This window comes from Mya arenaria, chromosome 4 (genome assembly GCF_026914265.1).
Source record: "Mya arenaria isolate MELC-2E11 chromosome 4, ASM2691426v1".
NCBI lineage: Eukaryota > Metazoa > Mollusca > Bivalvia > Myida > Myidae > Mya > Mya arenaria.
The window spans coordinates 46683979-46704152 of NC_069125.1; the positions used below are offsets into that span (position 1 = coordinate 46683979).

At 34.1% G+C, this 20174-nt stretch overlaps 2 protein-coding genes across 7 annotated transcripts; both read left to right on the forward strand.

Moving 5' to 3' along the window:
• Nucleotides 1–9490: 9490 nt before the first annotated feature.
• On the forward strand, nucleotides 9491–13938 carry LOC128230173 (universal stress protein in QAH/OAS sulfhydrylase 3'region-like). 6 transcript variants are annotated; one of them, XM_052942231.1, is made up of 5 exons: nucleotides 9491–9563; nucleotides 9990–10398; nucleotides 11114–11194; nucleotides 12793–12899; nucleotides 13108–13938. In XM_052942231.1, the coding sequence occupies exons 2-5, from the start codon at nucleotides 10332–10334 to the stop codon at nucleotides 13327–13329; spliced, it is 477 nt and encodes a 158-aa protein (XP_052798191.1). In that variant the 5' UTR covers nucleotides 9491–9563; nucleotides 9990–10331; the 3' UTR covers nucleotides 13330–13938. The 6 variants fall into 6 exon arrangements, with proteins under 6 accessions (XP_052798191.1, XP_052798189.1, XP_052798190.1 ...); XM_052942229.1 differs by having other exon boundaries at nucleotides 9495–9579; XM_052942230.1 differs by having other exon boundaries at nucleotides 9539–9567.
• A 2533-nt stretch (nucleotides 13939–16471) lies between these two features.
• LOC128230867 (uncharacterized) lies at nucleotides 16472–17109 on the forward strand. Its single transcript, XM_052943298.1, has 2 exons — nucleotides 16472–16760; nucleotides 16928–17109. The coding sequence occupies exons 1-2, from the start codon at nucleotides 16472–16474 to the stop codon at nucleotides 17107–17109; spliced, it is 471 nt and encodes a 156-aa protein (XP_052799258.1).
• Nucleotides 17110–20174: the final 3065 nt, after the last annotated feature.

The following is a 20174-nucleotide window of genomic DNA, read 5'->3' on the forward strand; positions in this document are numbered from 1 at the left end:
TTGAAGCTGGAGATAAAAAATATCCATGGTCTGGTGTTCAAATTTTTGTAGAGGACACAAAACAGGAACTATGTTCGAATCAGTCAGGCACACTTTCTGAAAACATTGTAATATTGAAACTTCTCCACATCTGACGGTCTAAATTTGAGAACGGTTATAATCTGAAGACATGAATCACTCACGTGTCCGTCTCCAGGGAATTATCCAGTACCCGTTTCCATTTCAGGGGCCAAAATAACTTGTCCCTGATAAACTTTATCCAACGACTTGTTAGGTGTTAGGTGGAGACTTGACAATTTGAAGTTGAGGTGTCTGATATGTCCCCTTTGTATTGTGGTATCGTTTGAATATGTTTTAAGAGGAGAGAACTAGAATATTAATATATTATCGAGAATATATTACGAACAGGCTTTTTCCCCTTTAAAGATTGCAAAATAGTCCATTTTCGGTATGCTTGTAGTTGAAATTAAGAATAAAAACACAAAATGCAGTAACTCTTTCTACGATATAACATTGCTCATTTAGTTTTAATATTATTAATAAACAGACAACATCAAATGATTACAACATGGTCTGGGCTAACCAAGCATCAGAATTAAACATCATCACCGATTGCTTAAAAAACTCAGGCTGTTTTGTGCGTCCGTTACCTTGAGTTCTCTTCAATCAACTTCGATTTTGGCTAATGCTATAATACAATTTTAAGTTTGCATAAATGTTAAATGATAAGGCTTAAAGGTTCAAATCTCATATTAGTGTTAAACTGTTAAATTTTGTGGCAACTGGCCGAATTCGCAGTAAATGCCTGTTATCGTTCATCATTTCAAGGAAGTTAACCCAACATACATTGTTTAAGGGGATTCTTTTTATGTTAACCTTTTGTAGATCTGTTTTACTCTTCGTTTAACTTGATCCATGTGTCATGAAAAATAGGTAGATCCGCCATGTAAATATATATATAAACAGCCTAAACGAATTAACAGCCAACTAGGTTAAATGTTGATTTGCGATACTTTTTATTATACCTGCTGTGGTTCATAATGAATACCTCCCGAAAAATGAAAATATATTATAATGAATTTATAATTTCTTTATATATATTTCCTATAACCTTTATATTGTAAACATCATATTTGGTCCAATGAAAATACAGTATTTCTGAAGTTTTCCAATACGTTTATTTTAGTAAGTCAGTCGTTATTGATTTAAAATAAGGTGAAGCGATACATTTAAATGTTTCTGACCCGGTAAGTTGGTAGTTTACATAATGTAATGTAGAACACAAACTATTTTGAGTATGTTATTGCACAATTTAAGCTATGATGCCACGGCGGTTACTATTCAAACACATATATTAACAATCTTCAACTACTGTTCGCCATTTATATCAAAGAGATGGCAGTATTTTTCAAACCTGCTGTACATTTATTTACGTAAATCAACAGTTCATATTGATATTAATCAGGTGAGTCTGTGAAGACTCAATTGTTTACCTGGTATTCTTTGTCGAATGTCTTAATTAAAAAAAATTGCCTGTTCGTCCAGATGTTTGCACTCGATACACCATGAAGACGTATTTTTAAATAGGTACAAGCAGTTAATTATACTACTTCTTATTCAATAACTAGCTTGATACCCAGTTATATCACATTTAATGAAGACTTAATGGTAAACCGAAGATACTTTGTCGAATGTCATAATTGAACTCTTTCTGCTTGTGCAGTTTTTTACACTAGATACGCCGTAAGGTTTCATCTACTGAACATGCGGATATTTTAAATACATGCATTCAATAAGCATGTTACCCAATCAAATCAAATTCAATTGTTTTGTACATATCAAAACCTTAAAGTATGTAAATAAACGTTTATCTTTCGTATCATTTCATCAATTGGCAAATAAGCTTATCTCAAACAATAGTGACGAATTGTATTTGGATCCTAAGATTAATATCGAAATTTAGTTTGTTGAAGATCTTGGGTTAAAAAACAGCACTCAAATCGCTTAATTCGTACACCCATTACATTTAAGGTCCCCGTCCTTCCCAATTTTATCGTTGAAACGCCGTGAGAAAGAGCCGATGTTTTACTTGACAATTTTATGAGTTTCTTAAGTATTGAAGTAATTTCCTAGTAAACGACAGCTGACATCTTCTCAGGCATTAGTGAAACAGTGAAGCAAAACGGTTACAGCATTGCCCACAGATAGATCTCTACTAGAAGGCTATGCTATAGTTAATACTGCCTTAATATCACGATTAAGCAAAGGATTAAACTTATGACTACAACATGTTTGTGTGTAGTATTAATGTTTGTGGAGTTTTGTGTTGTTCTTCCATGTTTCTTGTTTGTGATGTTTTGTTTTTATGTTCTATGTCTTTAAAGTTTACCCAGTGCCATTAAACCGGTTCATGTTTAAACTTTTTGCTACTGAGCTTGTTTTGTGTAGCTTCTCGCATAAATATTAAACTAGTTTTAAACTATTAATTTTATTTCAACTTCAATCAAACTGTATAACCAGAAAAAAGCTTGTTCCTACTGCAAAAAGCAGGTACATGTGCATACGTTCATACTCACAAAAGGGTTAAGCATTATCAATATTTTTAAAATTAAACTTTGGAAATAGTATTCCTTCGGATCAACTTACATAAAATGGTGTATATAAACATAAGTACCACTAATTTCCACAACACCGCTATGAAAAATAAGTCTACTTTCATCCATTGCAAACGCTAGCATTACGATTGTGTATCGCCCAATATGGAATCGATCGAAATTAGAGATACCAGATTATCATAATAAATTTTAACTTTCGCATGATGAAAGTTATTTACTGACAGTATTGAGTTTCGATATAGTGTATAATGTTTTCTTTTCTTTTATTCTTGTAGGCAATAAAGGGTCTAAAAGTAGAAAAACTACAAGTTTTATTTCCCTAGAACGTGTTTCAACCATTAGCCCTGAGCTTATGTAGGCGGAGGAATCGTATTCCATAGACAGTGTTATGGCACAGTATTGTGTAGAAGGTAATACAAATCAGAAAAAAGCAACATTTACAATATGAACAGCAATTATTTCATCCATCATACAATATATATTAATTGATCGTCAACCTTTTACTGTATGCTTATGAATGACAGAAAAAGTTGAGTAATTAATGTATTATTCCGCTTTATCTGTCAACATCGAAGTAAAAATATATTTATTTATGGATTGTTGTATCGACAGATTTAGCCTCTACATTTATAAGATAAACTTTTTACAAGTGAATTAAACAACTACTTCGTAAGCTTTGATTGAATTTGATTCAAACATTCCAGTATTAATATATTCTAAGAACATTTGCATTTCCAAATTGATTGAAACATCTATTTACAACAGGACCGATTACAATGATGGCTGAAAAACGTACAATTGATATTGCAATAAATGACCGTGAAAATTCGGAGTTTGCTTTTGACTGTTATTTTCTTCATTATAGATTTCTTTATTTAACATCGCTTTAAAAAAAACAAATAACGAGTCTGAAACTGTCCTGAGGTTAATGGCGAGTATTGTCTTGCCTTGTCGAACGATTTAATATGGTGAAGGTAGATAAAACAGTGGCTGGCGCTGTTGGTGGGAAGTTTACATATATTATGTAGACCACTAAAACACCTAATGATTGTTAGTATGTTATTACACAATATACGTTGCGAAGCGACTGCGGTTACCATTCAAACATGTGAACAAAGCGCCCTCTTCAACAGGACCGATTCTAATGATGTCTGACAAATGAACACGTCTTATTGACTGTGAGTTTTTTTTATTTATATTGCAGTGACTGTGGACAATGTCCTTCGCCATAGCGATTGTATCGTCCTTTACACGTGCCTGAATACAGTAACATACTCTCGCCTTTGAGTACTATGTTACATCGTCGTCGTCGCTGTAGTCTCAAATAGAAATGTTGCTATTTAAATATATAGATTTAGCAATTGTTAAAGGTCAATATGTATGTTTATTGACTATGTGAACTTTCTTTCCTTTGCAATATTTTGTTATTTGATACAATATTTATGCGAAAAGCTACAGAAACAAACTCAATTGCAAAAAGTTTAAACATAAACCCGGTTTAATGGCACTGGGTAAGTTCCAAAGACATAGAACATAAAATGTCTTGCTTAATCGGTCAAACTATAATATTCGCTTTAATATTGTACAAAGACGTATCAAGTAGCATTCGGTATAAAAAAAATTCAAGAAATGCAAAAGTAATAAGTTAATATGAATCCTGTCATAAGGGATAACATAAGTTCGTTGTTCTACTGCAGGTAGAAGTCATGTAGTTGTTGATTTACTGCAGGTAGAAGTAATGTAGTTGTTGATCTACTGCATGTAGAGGTCAGAGAGCCGTTGATCTACTGCAGGTAGTAGTCATGTAGTCATTGATCTACTGCAGGTCGAGGTCAGGGAGCCGTTGATCTACTGCAGGTAGAAGTCATGTAGTTGTTGATCTACTGCAAGTAGAGGTCAGGGAGCCGTTGATCTACTGCAGGTAGAGGTCAGGGAGCCGTTGATCTTCTGCAGGTAGAAGTCATGTAGTTGTTGAAATTCTGCAGGTAGAAGTCATGTAGCCATTGATCTACTGCAGGTAGTAGTCATGTAGCCATTGATCTACTGCAGGTAGAAGTCATGTAGCCATTGATCTACTGCAGGTAGCAGTCATGTAGCCATTGATCTACTGCTGGTAGAATTCATGTAGCCGTTGATCTACTGCATGTAGAAGTCAGGGAGCCGTTTATCTAGTGTAGGTAGAAGTCATGTAGCCATTGATCTACTGCAGGTAGAAGGCATGTACTTGTGTATCTACTACAGGTAGAGGTCATGGAGCCGTTGGTCTAGTGCGGTAAGAAGTCATAGATACGTTGCAGGTTAAAGACACTTTATTTTTGCAATTAAGTTTTATTAAATTTCATTCAAACGTTAAGCAATTTGCTAACCTTTTCTAATTATGTACTAGACATGTTCCTTTCGATATGTGATAACATAATTTCCTATCACTGAGTTTTCACATTCCTCTGTTCTAAAATCCCCCCAAGCATTGCTAGTGCAAAACAATTACGAAAGTGTGCACTTACTCAACTTTGAATACATTAATTTATAGTTTCACGAAAAACACTTGTTAACACCTAGTTAACCTTACACATGAAGGGAACTGATGGACTTTTATTGACAAGAGTGAATTACTTAATTGTCAGCTAATGTTATCATTTCTTATATAAGTAACCATACTAGACAGAATAATACGTGCATATTTCGAAATTCCCAAGAATCTTATCGCCTTCCTGCATTTAAAGGCACATAAACATGCCAATGTGATAAGCTGTACCAAGAAGTTGGTTGCTGAATATATTTCTTCAGCTCGTTGTATTTGTGATCGGCCAAAATATGTTGAACAAAAAATAAAATTGGTGTGGTCTCTTCCTCGTGATAGGGAAGAAGTGGAGTCCTAAATGTATTCCAGTTTATTGTTTTAATGTCTGTATATTCTTATCTTAATCAAAACAACAAATGTCTTTCAACACGTACATTGATACTAGAGGCTAGACACACCATTAGAAGCGACAAAACCTAATGGTTTGTAAAAAGAATTTTTCATTAGACTTCAATAAGCGTGCAAGAACATTCTATAAAGCAACAGAGTGTTAGATATGAGAAATAAACATGTTGGCTAATGGTTTGTCTGAAGTATATATCTATGGACCGTTTGTTGAGATCAACATAAGCCTTCATACGTGGTAAACATCTTATCATTTCCGTTTTAGATGGGTTTTCATGAGGGATCTTGTGTTAATAACCATGAAAGGAAATTAAAAGCATTTTAAGTGCGATTGGTAAAGTATGGGGAAGCAACAAAAGGTCATTGTATATGCCTTTCTGCTTACTATAAGGTTCATAGGGACTTACAATCTTGTTATGGCGTGTAATCTTTGACTTAACTGTGTTTTCCCACCGGTATTAATGAAAAATTAATTCGGAGACACCAAATCGTTTCTTAAAATGCCTAAAATGCGACTTTCATACTGAAAAAAAAACATGTCACTACATACAAGTTGTACAGTTATATCACTCAAGAAATTGTTACTAAAATAGTCTAAATAAACGATCGTAAACGTTGTATATAAAATACCTTCAGTCACGTTTAAAGGAACGTCTACCATTTCAACTCACTGTCCTTAGATTCACGGAATGTGCATGGTATTAAAACATTTAATTCATAATATTTTTGTTGCCTTGAAGTGTGTCATTAGATCCTGAACGTCTTTTTTATGTTAGTAAAAATGCCTCTCTTTGTCATTCCACCGAAATAAAGGACCTCAATGGAAATAAGGGTTCTCTGTGACCCTTTATTGAGTTGGTGTGCAGGGCATGGACCAGTCATATTTGCATGCATGTATTATTTTTATATTAATGTATATGTTATTTTAATTGTCCATGTTATGCACTCATTGCCGAAATTTATCTATCTAAAAAAAGTTCAAAGCCCAGCATGCAATTAAAATCATTACACAACAGCAACTTAACGCCATTATACAATAGATTCTCAACGTCATAAGACATCAGACTCTCAACGCTATAAGATAACAGACACTCAACGTCATAAGACATTATACTCTCAACGCTATAAGATAACAGACTCTCAACGTCCCAATAGAACATTAGACTCTCAACGCCAAAAGACAGCAGACCCTCAACGTCTTAATAAAACAGACACTCAAATCTATAAGACAACAGACTCTTAACGCTATAAGACAACATACTCTTAACGCCATACTAAATTAGACTCTTAACGCTATACTAAATTAAACTCTTGACGCTATAAGACAACAGTCTCTCAACTCCATATGAAATTAGACTCTTAACGCCATACTTAATTAGACTTTTAACACCATAAGACAACAGACTCTCGACGCCATACTTAATCAGACTATCAACGCCATACTAAATTAGACTCTTAACACCATAAGATAACAGACTCTCAACGCCATAATACATTACACTCTTAACACCATACTAAATTAGACTCTTAACACCATAATACATTATACTCTTAACGCCATACTAAATTAGTCTCTTAACGCCATAAGACAACATTCTCTCAAGCCATACTAAATTAGAGTAACAACGCCATAAGACAACATACACTCAACGCCATAACAAATTAGACACTCAATGCCATAAGACAGTAGACACTCAACGCCATAATACATTAGACTCTCAACGCCACAAGACAACAGATACCCAAGGTCTTAAGACATCAGACACCTTAAGCCACAAGACAACATACACCATAACACAGCATAAACTCAACGTCATAAGACATAAGACACTAAGCATCATAAAAAAACATACACCCAACATACATGATTAGATACATATTAAGATTCCGTTAGATATACATATTTTGATTTAAGTTCGGGCTCCTTTTTATTCCATGGTCTCTAATTATTTTGCATTTTTGCACACAAGTCCTGTGTAATTAATAAATATCAATATGACTTAAGTGTTCGATCTTCTTAGCTTGCACGAAGTATTAATGATATGATTTAAATCTGATTTGTAAGTGTCTAGCTTATTTTAGTGTCTCTCCCTTATCATGCATAACAAAATGAAAACCTTAACACAGTAGGATTCTCTCGAGCACTTTCGTCAGTTTGCGGACTTTAACCAGAACACCAAGTGGAAGTGTTGCATAATTGCATAATTTACTAAAATAAGATATTTTATGTATACTGTTTTTTACGTAATGTTGAACATTTACCAAATTAATAAGCCGAGGTTTGAAATGATTCCGATACCGATTACATCACATTTGATAAGATCGTATGTTTAACATAAAACCATCCGCTAAATGCGTTGCTGATGAAGATATATGCCGCGTTTGTGATTTAATGTATAAATATATTTTATGTGTACGCGAAAATGAAGTTATGGGCAATACTGGTCTCACTGATAGTAGCTGAATATGTCAGGGTTTAGCACACTCAATGGCTTCATACATTATATGAGCGAAATTAGAGTGTGGTATGGAGCCAATGAGAGTTCATATCCAATACATATCCGGCTTTTAACACAGAATACGGAATATTTCTCCCACCCAAAAAAAGTAGTGCAAATATTTGGCCATGCTGGAAAGCCTAATATTACCCGCGGGCAAAGATATAAATTTACCAATATGTGCTTTTGCTTTCGTTTGTTAAACTAAGGTGGGTGAAAAATCATCCACCATGGACGCTCGTGTAAGATCCAGACTCGGGAAACCTTGTTTCAACTCACTGTCTTTGGATTCAAGAAATGTGCATGGTATTAAAACTTTTAATTCATAATAGTTTTGTTTCCTTGAAGTGTTACATGAGATCCTGAAAGCCTTTTCATGTAAGACAAAAATGACTATGTCAATCCAACGACATTAAAGGGGCTGTACTCCGTATGATAAAATAGCGAAAAAAAAGAAAATTGTTGAAAACTGACATAAACTTGGTATCGATGTGTACAATGCGAACTTACTTTTTACGATTTATTTAAGTTTAGCAGTTATTTTGTATTTTCAACTAAAGAAAATACAGGGTATGTCTACCATGTAGATTTCATTCCTTATGCGTGATTGGCTAGTCGGTGTTATCATGTGATATCATGTGATATTGCCGAGGTAGGTGTATAGCTTGCTTATGTCACTCAATTAGAGTAAGCCGTCATGGCTCAGTGGATTCGACGCTGTACTGCAATTTAGGCGACACGAGTTCGAACCCGGTCTGCGACACATTTTATTTTACATTTTGGTACTTTATTTTACAAATTTGCTATCAAAGCGTAACATGTTCTATTTGATAATTGTCCTGAGATTTGTACAGATGGTGCCTATCTGGTGTACAGTCCCTTTAAGGACCTCAATGAAAATAAGGGTTCTCTGTGACCCTTTATTGAGTTATCCTTGGTGCTGGTTAAATATTTTTCACATTCAAAGCACAGTATTCAAATATTGAAACATATATCATTAACAATTACCACAATGCCAAAGTTTCCATAACTTTCTGTGTCTATTTATAGATCAATACCTACTAACCACCATACATGTGAATAGAAACGAGGATTAAAAATATGAACTGTTTAAATTCACAAAATTCAATACCTAACAAACACTCAACGGGACACCCAACAAGGACATTTTACACATGTATTAACATTGTGAAAGAGTGAATCATTTTACCACATGTTTATGTTTCATACACACTCATACACACTCTCGGTTTGGTCAGTACATTTGTGTATATTCAAGAACCAATCGACGAACTTAGTAAAATGATACCTCTTGAACGCTTCTTATTTTCCTTTTGTCTGGTAGGGAAAAGTCGATATATTACTAAAATATTTTCACTTAACCTAAGTAAACAAATACAGCACAATTCGCTGCAGGGTCCAATCGTGTATAAACATTACTTGCGTGACTGCTGTAACAAAGCATCATTGAGAGATTGAAGAATGTGTACGTTGGAGTGGATGCGTTTGTGTTTGTCAGCGTTTGTGTGTAGGCGTGCTTGTGTGTAGGCGGGGGATTAGGGCTTATAAATAAAAAAAAAAACAACATGAAATAGTTATTATGCTATTACTGCCTTAATGTATGTGTATTGTTTTGTACCTTGTGTAAAAATAAATGAGAAAAAAACAAAGCATCCGTAACATATCGATGCCACTCATCATTTAGTAAGATGTTAAGTGAGCATACAATTTGGCATAATTTAGAATAAGTGTGAATATAAAACTTTGTTTTATTGAACAATATGGTGGAGATGATTAAGTTTGTCGGTAGTATTGAAAAGTAATAACGCATACTATACAATGTGAGTAGCTAGTGAGTTCATAATTATATCATACATGATATATTATCGTAAGCCTCATTCTGAACGATTTTAAATGTCGATAATGTTTGAATGTGTTTTAATGTTTCAGTGGCCAACCCATAACATGCCAGACGCTCTATGGAAATTGTTCTCGGTGAAGTTTTTACAAGGAATCTGTGAATGAATTTCTACGATATCTGTCAGAAACAACATATGAAAACGTCAGTTTCTCTGGAATTGTTGGATTAACAAGTAGCCGCTTGGAAAGTCAACTTGATGGATTTCTTTCAAAATAATGTGAATGTTTGATTCATTGTGTGTGCTTCTCAAACATATTGTTTACGAAACAATTTAACACTTTAAAAGTATTGTTTTATTTCGCCAGAACCTTTTGCACAATTTTTCCTGTGTTCCAAAGGAAAATTTATCTGCAACAGGGCTGATTTTAGAAATGGAAAGCAAGCGAACGATTGTCATTGCTATTGATGACAGTGGACATTCGGAGTTTGCATTTGACTGTGAGTCTTAACTCTCTTTGTGGTCAGTTTTTGAAAATTAAGATATTTGTTTTCTATTTTTTAATGATTCAATTTCTAATTGAAATGCCAATTTAGTTTAATCATATTTTGTTGTATATAATATACGCACGTCATATAAATCATTTCAACAAATAATATAATTATACAATTGGGTTGGGCCACAAGTTATAACAACGTTAGAAAATGCACCCCCCACGCAGGGGAAAATGCAAATGTATATAATACATGTATCATTTTCGTTTCCATAACATCTTAAAGAAAACATGTTTTAAAGACGCACACTATATGTTGTTGCAAACAGTTTTTAATAACAATGCATTATCATGACTATCTCGTTTGACTTTAATGGTCAAAACAAAACGGGAAATGATTTGGGTACTGATCAATAAATATCAGCGATATTTTGGCGCTTTTTTGAGTGGGGGATTGTGACCGCGTTGCTATCAATTCAATTAACCAATTTTTAACATTTTTTTTTTATCTGTAAACAAATATTTTGTTTTTGTTTAGATCATTAAAGTCATATAAGATAAACATGATAATGCATTAAAACGAAGTAAAAGATGCATCAACCTATAATATGCACTTTTAATGCCTCCATTTCAAACACGTGTATTTCTCATGGTATAGACACTTTAGTGGTTATGGAACATAGAATTATACATGCGAAATATAAGCACGTACCTTTTTACAGTTTACGTGGACAATGTCCATCGTCATGGTGACCACATCGTCCTTGTACATGTTCCTGAATACAGCAACATACTGTCTGCTTGTAAGTATTTCTATATTACGAACATATCATGACCTTTTATTATATAGTGACGCTAGCTTAAATACATGTCGATTTCCGTCGCTTTTCATATTTTACTACAGAAATGTGCATTCACCATACCTTTAAGTACTATTTTTATCTAAGTGTATTTTTTTTCTTTGGTGCATATGGACAGTCGGACCAGGTAAGGAATTCACATTTTATCATTTTAAATCTTTATGTAATGAGAGTCTTTATGAGAACCATATTTTTATTTTCACTCAGAAAAAAATGAATGGCCATGCGGATTGCCGAGAAAAAAATCATTGCTTTTTACCACATAATGATGGTAAACCATCGTCATTTTGATACAGACAGCAAATGGTAGTGATTCCATTTTAATTAATTATGATTCTGAAAGAAACTAGCTGTCGTCTGAATGAGCTTCACCAGTATTACAGGGGAATCGTTTAAAAACATATCAAACGCTTTAAATTCATTTTTGTCGGAACAAGGAACTTGTTTGAAAATGCCTGACGGTCAAACCAGTGGTTGCTTTGACACCCCAACCCCAATCCCACTTCTTAACAATTATTCGTGTTCGACAGAGTCAACTTACGACAATCACGTTAGTTAGGTTTGTCGTTCCTTTCGCGTAAAATGTGTTTAGGGTAGCAAAACAAAAGGCGTGACAAGATATTTTCAGAACTAAACATTAATCTGACCATTGTGTAACAGAACCTATTGTCTAAATTATAAATGAAAAATAAGTGAGTAGTGTGCGACCACTTCTTGATAATTAAGATGTTACACAATAATGTTTTTAGTGATTTAGAATAGAACGTGTTTTCTGCAGGAACAATATAATGCCGTTTAAGTCTGTTAAATTGTTAAACAGCAAGTCTTACTGAATTAACGTATTGCTTAATTGGAGGTCGGATGGCGATTTAATTGGACGGAAATGTACGTTTTAATCTTAAAATCATTTATTTTTATGTCTTAATGGACACCACCATACTGAGATCTTTGAATATCAAAAAAAGGATCAGATATTCCGTTGTATGCAAAATGAGTATTAACTTGTCGACGTAAATCACAATTATATCGAACTAAGTAGCAAGACGATGCATACTTTCATCCAACATTTCCTTGTATTGACACTTTAAGGACATTAGATCTACGCATAATCGGAAGTTATTATTATTGGTTATCTATTGGGTATAGAGTATGCATCTAACGGGAGCTTTTCATCCTGGAGATGTGTTTGTCCAATGACTTATATTGCCGGTATTAACATGAAAGTTTCGCAAATTCTGAATATTTGTGTAGGCTTAAAACCACACAAATGCCGGTACATTGCCTGACAACTGTATATATTCAATCCGCGAAAGCGCAGACGGCTTTAGGTTTCCAAACTAAAAAGACCAAGCCATTACAATAGACAGGCACTCAAACAAATGGATGTTTAAGCAGCTTTTTCTGACTCTTCTTTCAATCACTTGATTTCTGTATTTGCATGCTCATCTTTTGCTTTTGACGTGTAATACTAACGTAAATACATTGCCAAAACCTTCGTACTAATAAACCGATTCTTGTTGACATACTTTTATATGTTTCAGCGTCTATTTTGACTGATCCAAACATCATTGCTGAAATGATTAAAGATACCGAAGAACGGACCAGCGAACTCGTCGACAAATATTCGTTCAAAATGCAACAAAAGCAGGTATTTAAAAAAAGTATTCTCTAAACCTGTTATAAAAAGATTGGATATATAAACTAGCCTGGGATTGTCGTTGAAACATGATATGGTATTTATTGCTATAATATGTCTTAATGTAAAACTCACATAATCTAAGTATTAGGAACACTGTAAGCATTCATTCTTCTTAAGGCTGATAGCGATAAGTACTAGCAATACGCTTTACCTACAGTTACACGGCCACGTGAGACAACAGTGTGGAAAGCCCGGGGAGGCGATTTTAGAGTGTGCCAGGGAGGAGGGCGCCACCATGTTGATACTGGGAACTCGTGGAATGGGATTAATGCGGCGGACCTTCATGGGAAGCGTTAGTGACTATTGCCTCCACCACGCCGCATTTCCCGTCCTTGTCTGCAGACATAAATCATTTATAAGTGACAAACAATGCTCATAATGTATATAAACTATACTACCTTCATATTGATACTCCTATATGATAAAAATACCGCGGTAAACCGGATTTAAAATAAAAACTACATTTGCTTTTGACAACCTTCAGCTGAACTGGAGAACCAAGCTAAAAATATGAAGAGAAATCACATTGCGTAATTGAAGAGAACGTCACGTTATTTGCATTCAGCAAGATGCACTGAACTTGCGTTATATTTAATTTATTTCAAACTCTCTAGAATGCGTTGTCGTTAATGTCTTTATAGTGAGCCACGTGAAGCACATATTTAACAGCAATTCGGGATTTTATGAAATCGAAATAACGGCATCCATGATATTAATATACGTAGAACTTGTGAAACATAATATACCAATGGATTATCTTGGAAAGCTAGAACTGCAGATCTCTTGTGTATCATTTATTTATTATTTACTGAGTATTAAAGGATGATTCAGAGTATCAAAACGCGTTGTAGTATTTTAATAAAATGTTTAAAACATGTATTAGACAAGATTGATACGTTCCAATCGTCAGTTATTATTGAACATTGACATCACGGAAACTGGACGATGGGTGTTTAACCCAACATCTCTTGTTTAAAAGAATTTTTAATTCGTGTGCTCTTATATTTCCGTTTTACCATGGCTTTGATCCGTGTGTCATAAAAAGAAGATTCTCCATGTATTTATTGGCAAGCTGTATCAACTGTATAAACAGCCCAAAAGAATACATGGTGGTACTTGAAATTGAATCTATTGTCGTTTTACCACGCATATATGAAGCTCAACAAACTGATGCAATCTAAAACCATTGTTCAATGAGATGGAAGTACTTAAGGCCCATTTTCTTTTGTAAATGCGTTATTGTATGCTATAATGTTTATTTAGATTAATGCAGAGATGAATACTAAATGATATTAACCACAGATACCTTTTCGAATATCATCATTAAAAATGTGTGTCTGTTCGCGAATTGTTATCACTAGAAACAACACCTGCTTTGTGTATCATGAAGACGTGCAGACAGCAGTTATTTCATATAAGTTGTGTTACAAATTAAATACCTGAAATATTATCCAAACATTCATAAAATATGATCATTGATCCTTGTGTTTTTGAATCCCAACAGAATTGAATCAACTTGTAATATTGAGCACACTGTATGGGCTTAAATTAAATCCAACAGCAGTTACATATAATTCTTACAAGTAATCCTCAAAGATGAATTTAATTAAAACCATGGTTTTATAAATATTATTATTGTATAAAGACTTGCCAACCTTTAAAGAAACTTTATTTTTTCCCCAACGACCAGAGAAGTTTGCCCTTGTATACAAAACAAAAATGTTCAAGTACATTCTACAACATTCTACAAATTCTATACAAATCTTTTTAATTCCATAACTTCTAAACATTGTTAAGAAGTCTCGTCAAATACATGTTAAAAATATCAAAATGGGAAGATATAGTTATTTTGTTGAATCTTTAGCAGATTATGAAAACCATAAAGTACTGAACTTAAATTACATATAACAATTCACCCTTCCACAAAAAAGAAAGTGTAATGTAATAGAATGTATTTCTGCAGTAACAATCCACCTCAGCAGCCTTCGATTTTTATTTTTTAATTTGTGTTAGAAAGAATGGGTACAGCGATCACTGAAAACAACGATGAATGCGTGAATGCGAAGGAGTAAAATAATCTTGTCAATCGAGAGTCACAATGGTTAGTAGAAAACACGAGAGCAAGAAGCTCTTCTATTTCAGAGTATTTTTTTCGGATGTTAGTTAATCTTTTGAGCAGCTTTATAAACTTGATGTTCAACCCAATCATTGTCCTTTTCTATCAATACATCCCGTACACCAATACCACTGGCATCCACAGCAAACGTTTTGTCAAAATCTGGTGCCTAGAAAATAGTGTATTCTTGAGTATGGCTTTCACAATTTTGTTTTTCAAAATTGACTTAAGGTGGTGGGGTACGTTGCTCCGTCAAAATTGACGTTCGAAATAAAATATCTTTCAAATTCTTTGAAATTTGGCTAGCATGATGTGTCAGGCATGTTTTCCTCATTTTTGCCAAAATGACTTATGTCGGCGTTGTCGGTAAGTGCAAAAAGACGCTATCTAACACGATACCCCTTTTTTACGTTTTTGATACGTTTTGCATTACTGATCAGCCGTTTGTGTTTATAAAATGGAAATTGCTGTAAAGATGCCTTAATACAGTTATATAACTAATACAATATCCATTTTCAACAAATGTGCATATTATTTAATTTGCAGGAGATAAGCTAAGTTTCATTAGATAGTTGTGTACGTATATTTACGTTCAACGACTGGCATTGAAGTGAAAATAACTTCCTTAAATGCACGGCACTACCTATATTTTTCTATATCATTTAATAGCCTGATATTCAGCCTTTCGTGTTATGTAATAAAATATATGTGTTTTCGGGCTAATTAAGCAACCAATTTAAAACAATGCGTTCAGAAACGTTTGCTTTAACGTTGCTGACGTCAACGTTGTTTTGATGTACGTTGTTGTAATGCTGGCGTTAAATTTCGATATTTTGAAAATTGAATGCAAAAAAGCCGGTTTGTTGTCAAATAACCAAGAAAGAAATGTTAAAATAGCATTTAGCCAATGCAACGGAATTATGATTTTCTAAAACAAAATGTGTTTTTGATAGGTTGGCATTAATGATTGATTAATTTTATATGTTGCATGAATGATAGCGATTATGCATATACACGTGCATGCGTTTTGGTAAAGGTAAGATTTATTATAATTTGCGATCATCATCTATACATAAGAATGTTACATAACTTTTTTAAGATCTATATCATATACATAAAATCATAACCATTTAACATTCCTGGATGATAACCAGTACTCTCATCAAATGATGCTCCGAGTGGGGATTAAACCCCGGACCTTCTGATCAAAAGTCTGATACGTGCAATCTGTGTTAGCAAGTGTGCGTTTTTGTCGAAACCGTGCACGTGCTCAATAAAACCGGAAACAACGTCATACAAAATACAAATGCAGAAGATCGATGCAACTAAGCAGAAGACATGATTATTCTATAATATATTTTATAAGAAAAATGGAAAGTTTACTAAAGAAAACACCAAGAAACGGATGCAGAATCTCGTACAGATTCGTAAGATAGGCGAGTGTAACTTGGAAGGAAGACGAGTTGTTGAATTAAAGATTTTAATAGACGGCTTGAAAAAATGCTGCAAGTGCGCGGGACGGTTGTCGCTTACGAACATAACATCAGAAACAATATACGGTCTTGGGAGTATTCTTCATATAAAATGCATGTCATGTCTGGCTGACAACACAGTGCCGACTGGAAAACGACACAAGGCTAGTGAGCACAAAACCGGGACTCGATACTTTGATGTAAATACAAAGTTAGCTGCAGGTAAATATTTCTTTCGAAAATTACAAATACAAAGCTGAGTAATAGTTTGCTGCAGTTTTCAGTATGCATAAATATTACTATTATTTTAATGAATGTTACCTCTCAAAAATCCCTAATTAACGCCAAATAGGTTGTATATATGTTTTGAAATGCTTCGATTCTTTCAGCCATGATCAACGCAGGCGTTGGGGAACAACAAATGAATAATATTCTTGCCTACATGAACCTCCCCCTTGTTAATAAGAAGACACTCAAGAACAGGGAGCGTGAAATTGGCGAGAGCATTGAGGCAGTTGCCGCCCAGTCATGTTCACGTGCAGTGGAAGAAGAAATTCGAAATTCTGAGTAACTAGTCATACATTACAAATGAACTATTATAAAGTTATGGTATAAAACATAACTGTACTTAATTCAAGTAAGCGCATTCCAATGACGGATATAATTGAACTAGAAGCTTAGTTATACAAGGAAATGCTTCTATAGTTTCTTTCTTATTGTACTTAAATGTTGAAAATAATTGAATTGAAGGGAAACAGATGAACAGTGGGTAGAGGTTTCGGCGGAAAAGGTGATAGATCCCTAAACCAGCGCAAAAATGACGGAAAAGCTGGCAACACTTTCATTATTATTATTATTAGTAGTAGTAGTAGTCAGTATATAGACGTTTAACGTGATTAAATATGCTAGTTAGTTCATTATAACCAATGACGTCGACGTTCAACGGAACATAAAGTCGTTTACTTTGAAATTACGTGTGGTTAATATTGTGACGGTTAATATTGCAAACATTAGCCCGAAAATCTCCATTTTTTATTTTACATTTTGAAAGTTTGAACATTTGGCTATAACATATCAAAAAATAGCCATGGGGACCGCCGTCATCTTAAACACTTATTTTGACGTTGAAGACGGCAAGGGTACGTTAAAAAACGAAGAAAATGAATATTAAAAATGCGTGTTTTTCTGATATTTCTAATTTATCTTTCTTGTGTGTGCAAATATGAAAATGAAAACGTATTATGCTTGTTTCATTGTATATTTATAGCAATTTACATGTTTTTTCGATGAGAATTAAATATTTGATGACGCAATTTACCTTGAAATTAAAGAAATTACGGTGCCATATAAGATTTTTTTGCACTAACCTTCATAGGAAAGGTATTTTATTTCGCATAAATGATTAAAGGAAGCTTGGCACTTTATGCTGAACAATTTTAAGTACATTTAGAAAATATTTATTTTTAACGTCGAAAATTGGTTGAGCAACGTACCCCACTACCTTAAAACGTTTCTGTAGCAAATAATTCAGAAGTTCTGCAATAGCTGTTTAATTGTTACAGCATTTTCGATAAATATCAATAACAAAACACTTCATCAGCAATACATGGATGCACATGAAAACCAAAGAGCATTGGCCATTGCATCATTAGGATTTACTTCACTCTGTTCCACATCATGACCTAAAAAGGTAACACTAGCATGACGCTAAATTCCTGAAGATAGTAATTCCTTGTGTCGGAGTCAATTGTGTTAACATCGATGTGTGTGTCACAGCCATCAATACCAGAATTCACCATACAAAAGCCGCTAAAATGTAGCTGGCGAATTCTTCATCTCAAATGGCATATTCTTGTCTTGATTAAAGCAATCAGCTTTTACAAAAGGATTATATATATTAGCTATGTTGATAAGTAGAGTTTGCATGTAGAACATGTAGGTATATATTTTTATACCAGTTGTGACAGAAATTGTAAATAGATCATTATCATCTGGGGTGTTTCCAACAGAGTGGAAACGTGCTGTGATAAAGCCTCTATTGAAGAAAAAGGGTCTCCCTCTAGAACTTAAAAATTATCGGCCTGTGTCAAACTTGTCGTTTTTATCAAAGATCCTTGAGAAATCTGCATTACAACAAATTACTCATCACATCGAAGTAAACAGACTTCTTCCGTCATATCAAAGCGCTTACAGAAAGGGTCATGGTGTCGAATCTGCAATGATGAAAATGTATTGTGATTTATTGGATGCTTTTGACAACAATAAAGTTACTATCGTTGTCATGATTGACCTCAGTGCAGCTTTTGATACAGTGGATATTCCAATTGTACTTCGAATTCTTCAGGAAGACTTTGGTATTAAAGGTATTCCTTTGAACTCGATAAATTCCTATTTAACTGAAAGGACAATGAAAGTTATTGTTGAGAACACATCTTCCAACACAAAACAGCTGCAGTTCGGTGTACCACAGGGGTCCTGTGCAGGCCCAGTTATTTTTACCATGTATATTGCTGCTCTGAACAAAGTTGTACAAAAATACCCAGCTGGACTGTATGGGTATGCTGATGATCATAAAATTGCTTTCAGAATTCAAGCTGGAAATGCACAAAATGAGGCGAATGTGCTTGAAATGCTTAATGATTGTCTCAATGATATAATTGTGTGGATGACAAATTTTAAGTTGAAAATGAATAACTCAAAAACAGAAATTATCATGTATGGCACTAAACATCAGCTAGCAAAACTTAACATTTCAAGTGTGAGAGTTGGTGGATCATCAGTAAAATGTGTTAATAATGTCAGAGATTTGGGTGTACATATGGAAAGTACGCTTAATTTTGACATGCATATCAGAAAAAATGTCAGATTGCGCATGCTCAGCTTAGAAATCTGAAAGAAATTCGTAAACACCTTTCACAAAAATCAACAGAGATAATGGTGAACGGCCTTATTCATTCTCATATTGACTTTTGCAATGGATTATTTACGGAAATTCCTGCCTATCAGATTAACAGACTTCAGAAAGTTCAGAACCAAGCAGCAAGAGTTGTGACCAACACACCATACGGTCATCCAACTACCGAAGTCCTCAAATCCCTTCACTGGCTACCTGTGAGGGCAAGAATTATGTTTAAAATTCTTGTCATTGTGTTCCGTATTGTGCAGGGAACAGCTCCTTCTTATTTGAGGTCTTTGTTAAACCGTGTTCAGGGAAAATACAGACTAAGATCTTCTGATGACATTCAATTTATTGTTCCAAGAACCAGAACCAGAATTGCTGACAGATCACTTGTTGTGGTTGGGCCAAAATGGTGGAATGCTCTTCCTAGAGACATAAAACACATTAAAAGTGAACCTACTTTTAGAAAGGAACTGAAAACTTATTTGTTTGGACTGTTTTATAATTAGGAGCCTACCAGATTTTATGTGTAAATGACTGTATATACCTTGTGTGAAATAGCGCATGAACTGTGTGAAGCGCAATCGAATATTGAACAATACTTTTTGCGCTATACAAATGTATTTGTATTTGTATTTGTATAAAAAATTGGAACTACAATATGGTGTAGGAGATATAGTTTGTTGGTATAAGTAAAACCTAAATAGAAACACCGTGTTCAATATAAGTGGCAGTTA

Excerpts from the sequence above, each read along its gene's own strand:
- LOC128230867 (XM_052943298.1), top strand. The coding sequence starts at position 16,472 with ATGCAGAATCTCGTACAGATTCGTAAGATAGGCGAGTGTAACTTGGAA. Across the intron at positions 16,761-16,927 it reads AAATACAAAGTTAGCTGCAG|CCATGATCAACGCAGGCGTT; the intron begins GTAAATATTTCT and ends CGATTCTTTCAG.
- LOC128230173 (XM_052942231.1), top strand. The coding sequence starts at position 10,332 with ATGGAAAGCAAGCGAACGATTGTCATTGCTATTGATGACAGTGGACAT. Across the intron at positions 11,195-12,792 it reads CAGCAACATACTGTCTGCTT|CGTCTATTTTGACTGATCCA; the intron begins GTAAGTATTTCT and ends TATATGTTTCAG. Across the intron at positions 12,900-13,107 it reads TCAAAATGCAACAAAAGCAG|TTACACGGCCACGTGAGACA; the intron begins GTATTTAAAAAA and ends CTTTACCTACAG.